This window comes from Mycteria americana, chromosome 1 (genome assembly GCF_035582795.1).
Source record: "Mycteria americana isolate JAX WOST 10 ecotype Jacksonville Zoo and Gardens chromosome 1, USCA_MyAme_1.0, whole genome shotgun sequence".
In the NCBI taxonomy this organism is placed as follows: domain Eukaryota; kingdom Metazoa; phylum Chordata; class Aves; order Ciconiiformes; family Ciconiidae; genus Mycteria; species Mycteria americana.
Genome location: NC_134365.1, coordinates 80,452,287 through 80,461,407, shown reverse-complemented (window position 1 = coordinate 80,461,407; position 9,121 = coordinate 80,452,287). Strand labels below are relative to the sequence as shown.

Below are 9,121 nucleotides of genomic sequence, written 5' to 3'. Positions count from 1 at the left end.
ACCTTCTCGGACAGTTGGGACTCCCCAACTGTCAACCTCCGTCAGGCTGCGCTCCAGCGGCTGTGCTCCCTCCTCTCTTTCACCTCATACCGCAATGACAGCTCTCCATCTTCTCCTCCTTCAGCTGCTCTGCTGCTGTCCCCGAGGCTTGAGGGCCTCCTCTCCCCATCTCCAGCCACCACCCCTGCTGGTCACCTGCCGGGGCCCTCACGGACAAGTCTCTCAACGGCGGGACAACGAGCGCTGGGTCTCATGCCTGTGGAACAGCACCATGGACCTGCGTTACCAGCCTGCCCCAGGAGCACGACCAGAGGCAGAGACGAAAGAGGGGCAGCCACCACCCCCACCACGGTGTTTCTGGTACCTGAACTCGGCCTGGGTAATGAACACATCACGCTGGTCAGGCCAAGTCATGCTGCAGACAGGCCTCCTACCGGGAAGCGTTCCTCCACCCATGGCCTCCAGCCTCCTTACAGTGCAATGCTCATCTGCTTCATGCGCTGCACCCGAGTGCTTTCACCACAATGTGAGCATCGAGATGTCTGGGCAGGATATGCGACTGTTCGTGCTTTGGCCACAGACACACCTGATCCATGCATGGCAGCCAGTAGAGTTGGGCTGGTGTGCACGCCTCAAGAGTGCCAGCTGGCAGTACCGCTTCAGCAGCCAGGGAGGCAGCCCCTCTACCCTTCTCCTTCCCAGCAGTGAGCACCAAGACACGCCACCACCTGCTGTCTACCCAACAGCTGAGTTGCATCAGACCTGTGCCACCTACTACAGCTACCACTTGACTGTGCGCTACAGGCACCACGGGCTCCATGTTGCTTCAGTCAGCATCGAGCAGATGCCTCAGATAAGCCTCAGCCTCTCTCTCAAGGTAGAGCCTGACTTGCTGCATGTCCTCAGTGTCAGCTCCAAGCTCCTTAGTGTTCCTCAAGAGCCCGTCAGCCTCTCCTGGAGGCTTCAGCCCCTTACGCCAAGGACACTGGCCTACAGACTGGTGGACACGCAAGCTATAGGAGGCTGGCTCCATTCCTACAGTTCCTTTACTCTGCAGAGCAATTTCTGTGCCATTCCCACACCTGAGAGCCCGGGTGAGGTGGTGGTGGCCAGCATTTATTTTCATGTTGATGGAAAGAGGTTCGAGGAATTGACAGGAGAACTACATCTACTCAATGGTACCCTGAGCCTAACTGCAGGCAGAGAAACTCCCACCCATGTCAACCTGCACCAGGGAAAGACCAACAGGAGCACTTACATTTTCAGGTACAACCACGGAACGTTTTACACAACCAAAGAAAACAACAGACCCACTTTCACAGATGGCCCTAACACACGCACTGTGTTCTACCAACACAAGGAGCTCTCCTACTTACTCTCCATAGAGTTTGTGGCCTTCCAGTGGTACAAGTTCAATATGTATCTTTATATGAATCGGAAGAGGGCTTTGTTTAGGTCTCTGGCAGAAAGAGACCTTGAAGTCCATGTTTTCAGCAGCAGCCGTCCTTCTTTTCTGCAGAGCTTTACTTATTTAGTGTGGTTTATCCCTGCACAACATCCAATGCTACAGTGCGAGTGGACCTTCCACCTGCAGCTTTTTGGAACACAAAAAGACCACCTTCTCCAGAATAGCACATATACATACAACGATCATGTAAGAAATGCCACACGTTTTGTCCGTCGCTCTGCTTTACCCTTTGATCCAGAGAAATACACGGGGTTTGTGGCAAAAGTGAACTGTACCAGAAGTGCACTTACACCAGCTCTTTTAGGAGTCAGAGTCAACAACTATGCTGCAAAAACCATAGAAGCACCAGTGTCTTGCCAGAAAGAAGCATGTTACATACACACCGTGCAGATTCAGAAACCTGTTCTTCACACCTCTGTCCTGCGCCAGAAAAGGGGGACATCTTTTTACCTCTTTGTCAGATTGCTAGTAGACTGCAATGTCGGTATATCTATCAAGCCCTTGTGGCGAATCTATCCTGTTCGGGACACAACAACTATTCCGGACTGGAGAAAACCAATAAACTCTTCTTTGATGTATGGCGTAGAAATGATACACTTAACTGTTCCCAGTTTTACTTTAGATTATGGGTTGTATCTGTTTTATTTCACTGTTGCGATAACCCCAATTAGGACCACAACAGTCCTCAGGGGCTCAGATAAAGTTTATGTTCAGATTGAGAGCACCGATCTAGTGGCAAATATTGCAGGAGGCACGTTCCGCACAGTGGGTTTTTCTGATAATTGGACTCTTGATGGCTCTGCATCCTACGATCCTGATTCACAGGAAGGACTAAAGGGAATCACATTTACTTGGTACTGCACTAAAGACGTGTCAGACTATAAAAACATGAAAGTCAGCCCAGGAAATAGATGCCATCCGGCCCAGAGGGATTTGAAATGGTTAACATCCTCAGGTCCAGTTCAAGCAATGCCACCAGAATCCCTCCCAGGAAACACTGTGTACTACTTTCGTCTAGCAATTCAGAAGGATAGAAGGAGGAGTTATGCCGACCAAACTGTAGATGTGCAGCCCGGCTCCCCACTCCTTCTGAACGTGGCATGCCTTGAAAACTGTGGTAGCACTCTAATTCCAACAGAGAGATTTGCCTTGTCTGGAAAATGCCTAAATTGTAGAACAAACAGCCAGCCAGTCTACTACTGGTCCCTTTTTTCAGAAAACTCTACAGAAATTAGCTTTGACTGGTCTTCCAGAACCTCAACGGGGAGGTCTGGGGCTTACCTGTCTATACATGCTCTGACTTTTACAAAGACTGCACATCGATCCTACATACTTCTGTTAAAAGTAACTACCTGGGATGGTAGGTCCTCAATCTACAGACATGCATTTAAGGTAAATTCTCCTCCTAGGGCTGGCAAGTGTACCATCAACCCACATTGGGGTACAGCCTTCCTGACAAAATTTGTTGTTCAATGCAGTGGATTTTCTGACAGCAATTTACCTCTGACATATAAAGTGATAGTAGCTTCCAATGTACCCAAAACTACCAAAATAACTTCTGTGGAGGAAAATACATTTGGCACAATTCTGTACTTTGGTTATCAGCCTAAAACTCCTCCATCTTTTCTCCCAGTTGGAGTGCCTTCTCAGAAGTACACCTTGACACTTTACGTTCAAGTCCGCGATTCTCTTGGAGCATTTACCCAAGTGAGTTTATATGTTCGCGTACGGAACCCAGTTAACAGTCGACCACTAGCTGTTGTGTTTCATGAACTGCTGGCCTCAGTGAGCGGTTTAAGCGCACCGATGACATCTTATCTCCAGACTGGAGATTATTTTAGCGCAGGTTATTTGGCTTATCTGGCAGCCTCAGTCTTAAACTATATTAAAGCCTCACCAACTCTCCAGCTCCCTAAGGCTCAGTTTCGGGAAAGCCTGATTAAAACAGCCCTGAATATTTCAGTTGAGAGCACAATGGAAATCAACCAAGTAGTTGCTTCTCTTTCTCAAGTCACAGAGGAAGCTGACGAAGTGAACATTAGATCACAAGACCTTGCCATTAAGAAACTGACAGAAGTAACAGGAGTGCTGAAGATACAGAGGAACGAGAGCCATTGGTCTGAGGAAGCAGAAATTCAGACCAGTGGAATACTAAGATGCTTGTCCAACATCCTGAGAGCTGCTCTTCTGCATCGCAGGAATGTCAATGTAAGTGGAGTTAAACAAGTCTTCTCCATCATGGAAAATTTAACAGAGATAGTTTTTCAGGGCAAAGTCCCTGGAGAAACAGAAACTCTAATGGAAACAAAACACTGGAATATCACTCTGAAGAAAGATGAAACCTGGAACATTGCAAATGCTTTCTCTACCAGAAACACCTGCAGGAATTGCTTTTATCCATCACTGAAAAAGGGAAATTATTCAGGATTGCCTCAGGATGCTGTGATTTCCACTGCCCTTTTTGAGTTTGATGAGAACCCCTTCCCTTGGTTAGGTTACACATCAGAAATTGCAACAATGGTCTTGGGGTTCAAAATGGCAGAGACCAAGGCTAATGGGGATCTACTAGGGATCATGCCTGAAGGAGCAGAAATTACTATTGCTAGGAAAGATAAGGAATCTTCAACTTTTCAGTTAGCAATGGGACCCGATAAAACACAAGCTTACACAACTGGAGGATTTAGTTTTGAAGTCAACAGAAATACCAAGAGCATATACATCCAGATCCTGACAAAATTAAAAGTTACTTTCAAGGTGCTAGTATTTACAGGCACCAACGTCACTCATGCTCATCCCATAGCCTCGTTTGCTGCTTTTCACAACATGTCAACAGTCGCACGCAAAAATGAGACAGCTAGCACTGACTGTAACATTAAGGCTCCCTATATTATCTGTCTCCCAGAGTCAATGCTGACAGCCACAGCTCAAGGAAGCGATGCAGACACTCATAACATCTCCATTGTCTTGCTGACACCCTATGTCATAAGGTACCAAAACCAGAGACTGGTGAGCATACACGTTTTTAGTGATCAGTGCTTATTTCTGGATGGAGTTCGAAGCCTGTGGAGAGAAGACACGTGCAGGCTTGGCTCCTTGACTGACTGGCAAAGGGTACACTGTGTCTGCAATATGAAGCGGCGTCACAGAAGTCTGTCAGTCCACACTGTGTCAAATGCATCCACGTTTGACATCAGGTTCCTGGCAGCCAAAGTAATAGTTACTCCCAACACAGTAGATCTGGGAAAAACCCTGATAGCAGACATACCTAAAAACCCAGTGACCCTCTTAACAGTGGTCTTTATTTTTGCTGTATACTTTCTTTTGTCCCTCTGGGCCATGAGAAAAGACAGGGCTGACAGGGACAGCAAAGGCAAGATTATAGTTCTGCCAGACAACGACCCCTTTGATAAAGTGAGCTTTTTGGTCACTTTATACACAGGCAGTCGCTGGGGAGCTGGAACCAAAGCAGATGTCTTTCTTCAGCTCATCGGCCAGAATGGCACGAGTGACGTCCATTGTTTACGGCACCCACATTTTCCATCTTTCCAACAAGGAAGCACTGATTGCTTTCTGTTAACTACTAAGAAAGATTTGGGGGACATTTGTTCCTTCAGGGTCTGGCACAATAACAAGGGCCCATCTCCAAGCTGGTTCTTAAGCAGAGCCAAAGTTGAGAATATGTCCACCAGGAAGACCTGGTTCTTTATGTGCAGAAAATGGCTTTCTCTTGACAAGGGCGATCACTCATTAGAAAGGACATTTTCTGTCATAAACCCCAAGACACCTCTGCCCAGAATCGACTATTTTTTGATTAATCTTGCCAACAGCCTGACAGAGGGCCATCTGTGGCTCTCAATTTTTGCTCATGTTCTCACTGGCACTTTCAGCAGGCTCCAAAGGTTGTCTTCGTGTTTAGCAATATTATTGTTAAACTTGCTTGTTAACATTATGTTCTTTAATGCTGACAAGAATGAAGAATCTCCAATACACTTGAGGTATTTGAGATCAATAACAGTAGGAATTGAATGTGCTTTGCTTACCATACCTGTGGAAATGATTATAATTGCCTTATTTAAGTATTCCCAGAAGGAACCTTCTCCTCGTGGTGTGGCTCAGACGGACCCAAAAGTGAGTTCACCCCTCCTGACTGGAAATCTTAAGAACCAGAAGGAACATTTGCAAAAATTGTACCTTTCAGAAACTTCAGCACAATCGAGGAATATTAGTCCTTTGGAGAACCTTCCTGGTCCCAGCAACTCACAGAGCCTGCCATGTTCCAGAAAGACAAGAAGCATGGGAGCTCCCCAAAACTGGAGTAATTGCACAGTTTCTGAAAGAGGTGCAAATGTAATTGGAACAGAGGAGCAGACGATAACCACAAATTCGCCTCCAATGGCTAAGGCCTGCCAGAGAAGGCCACCATCAAATTCCAATTTTAGTAACAATTACACAGAAGAAGGGAGCAACTTTCAGAAAGAAAGGAAACTAAGCATTACCTCCATGCCCTTTCGCAAGAGACCGCACGTAGTTTTTTATTGGTGGTGCATCTATCTCTCATGGGCACTAGTTATAGCTGTCACTGGGCTATCATCATTTTTCATTGTGTTATATGGTTTGTCTTATGGCTATCAGACTTCACTAGAGTGGCTTTTAGCATCTGCAATCTCCTTTATTGAGAATGTGTTTCTCCTTTCAATTCTAAAAATCAGTTTTTTCTCAGCTATGAGTACAATTCGTCCAAAATACTGTGAAAACATCACATGGTCAACTCAGGAAAAGTATTCTGAGATGAAGTTGGCTAAAGAAACGATGAGTGCTGATGAGAGGAGAGAGATTCACTTGAAACTTGCTAAAGTCAGAGGCACCAAGCAGTATAAGCCTTTAGAAGCTGATGACATTGCAAACATGCTGAAAAGGGCAAAAATTAAAGTCAAGGCATTTATTTTCACAAAAGGTTTCAGCAGTCACCTTGTCTTTTTAACACTGCTATTAAATTTTGCCTATTCCACTGAGAACACCAACAGTTTCCACTACAACCGATTTATCCATAACCAATTCTCTCCACAACTCTCCAGTGTAGATAAGCTAGAACATATCTACGTGTGGGTGAAAGACTTGTTCTTGCCTTTGATCCACAATGACATTCAGCCAACCTTTCTTCCCAACAGCTGGTCCAAAATCATTGGTTTGCCTAGGATGAGGCAAGTGCGGGCTAAAGGTACGGAGAAAAAATGTTTCCATCCTCACAGCTTTGTAAATAACTTTGTGATCAGTAAAAGCCACTGTCTTCACAAATATGGCAGTGACATCCCAGAGAAAGGTGACTACGCTGGCACTTGGACAAAGGTTGCCAACCAGTCTGTTTCCAAGGATGCCAGCAGTTACAGTGGGTTCACTTACCAGCGAAACAGAACTCCGTGGATGTATTATTCATATGGAGATTTGCACACATATGGACCAGCAGGATACACGCTTTACTTTTTCCCTGAAGAAGGAAGACTTAATTCAACGACAAGGCTGGATGCTCTACAACAGAGCAACTGGCTTGATGAAAAGACATGGGCTGTGATCATTGAACTAACTACATTTAACTCAGATGCGGATCTCTTTTGCACCATCTCAGTCATATTTGAAATGTCTCATTTTGGGATCATAAAACCAAGTTTGTCAGTACACTCTTTTGCACTGCCCATTTTTCATCAGCAAACTAAAGCTCAAATGTTTGTGTTTGTAACTGTTCTTGCCTTTCTGTTCATTTACATTGCAGATGAGCTTCACATCATAGGCAAAGAAAAAAAAGATTATATTAAAAACATTTCCAATATAATTAACTTTGGCTTAAAATCAGCATTCCTTCTTTTTGTTTTTTTAAAGATCATAAAGTTTAAGGTGGGAGCAGATATAGTGAAGTTTTACTTACTTCACCCAAATGATTTCATTCATTTTCATGCAGTTTCTCATTTAGATCAGATTTTAAGGATTACTATGGGCTTTTTAGCATTTCTTGTAGTTTTGAAAACTCTAAAATATTCTCAGTTTTTTTATGGCGTGCGCCTGGCACAAAGATCGATCATGGCAGCCCTTCCTGGAATCTCCTCAATGGCCCTTGTGGTGGTGGTGTACTTCTTTGTATTTATGACTTTTGGCTACCTTGTGTTTGGGCAGCATGAATGGAATTACAATAACATGATTCACTCAGCTCAGACTATATTCTCTTACTGTGTCTCAGCTTTCAGAGATACCGCATTTTCATCCAACAGGTTGCTGGGTGGTCTTTTCCTAGCCTCTTTCATGTTGGTGATGATCTGTGTCTTGATCAATCTCTTCCAAGCTGTTATTATGTCTGCCTATGGAGATATGAAACAACCCGTATATGAAGAACCATCTGATGAAGCACAAGCAGTTACTTTTGTATTGCAAAGGCTCAGGAGGATATTTTATCTTCTGATCTGTAAAACATCCAAAACCAGTGAGCCTGACCTTTTTCACAGTGTACTCTATGGGCAGCTTGAGAGAAGACATCAGCGACATTTAGGGCTCAAGAACAGAAAAATAAATGGAAAAAAAATGGTTTATCTTGTCATATGAGAAAGGAAAGATTTTGTATTCAAGATGACCTTTATTCTGTAATACTTGCATTTCAAATAAATGTTCATAAATAAATAATTTACTTCTAAGGATTTTTTAACATTCAACCCCTTATGAGTGATTGTGCTCAGATTTTCTCCAGACTATTTTGCATCAATTTCAGTGGTTCTTGGCTGTCATAGTGTGGTGGGTTGACCCCAGCTGGCAGGTAAGCCCCCACCCAGCTCCTCGCTCACTCCCCTCCCAGCAGCATGGGGAGGGAATCGAAGGCCAAAAGTGGGAAAAAAACTTGTGGGTCGAGATAAGGACAGTTTAAGAAGCGAAGGGGAGAAAACCCCAAAACCACAAGTGATGCAAAAGCAGTCACTCACCACCTGCAGATGGATGCCCAGCCAGTCTTTGAGTAAAAGTTACTTTCAAAAAACTTCCCTTGCTCCAGTTTTCTTGCTAAGCATGACCTTATATCTCATGGCATTACTAACTCCATGCCAGCCAGAGCCAGTACACACAGGAACTGATGCCCATTTCACAGAGGTGATGCAGAAGGACTTCACCCAGGAGTCTGAGCAGGACTCTCGCCTCTGGCTGAGCACATGCTAATGTAAGAGCACAAGTGGCTTGAGCTCTGAAAACGCTGATAAATCCTTCCTACTCAGAGCATGAGGAATAAAAAAAGACAGGACAAGTTAGGAGGGTGCAACCCAGCAATTAAAAATAAACCTTCACAACGCTGCATTGCATTTGTATGCAGAAGGCTTTGTTACAGTGTCCCTTTGGAAGGCATTAACCGTGGACTATAAAATCCCGTTATATAGCCGGGTGGGAGGGTAGTAGACCTCTGTATTGTAAGACTGTACCTGCACAGAGGTCACTACGTGACCCCCTGTGAGGGAAGACTGGTCAACTTGGTCAAAACCTCTATTTCTTATTCATAAAGCTGGGGGCATCCTCCAGGCGGCTCACTTTTAATACAAACAGACCACAGAATATTTTTTTTTTTTTTAAATCTCGCATGCTCTTCGCAATGCCATGAGTTTATGGGGAGCGTTAGGCCTGAGGGATGGT

At 44.7% G+C, this 9,121-nt stretch overlaps 1 protein-coding gene across 1 annotated transcript; it reads left to right on the top strand.

Annotated features, from left to right (window-relative positions):
- Positions 1-2: 2 nt before the first annotated feature.
- On the top strand, positions 3-8,056 carry PKDREJ (polycystin family receptor for egg jelly). The gene has a single exon (XM_075491742.1). It carries the CDS (start codon positions 95-97, stop codon positions 8,054-8,056), a length of 7,962 nt encoding a protein of 2,653 aa, XP_075347857.1. The 5' UTR covers positions 3-94.
- Positions 8,057-9,121: the final 1,065 nt, after the last annotated feature.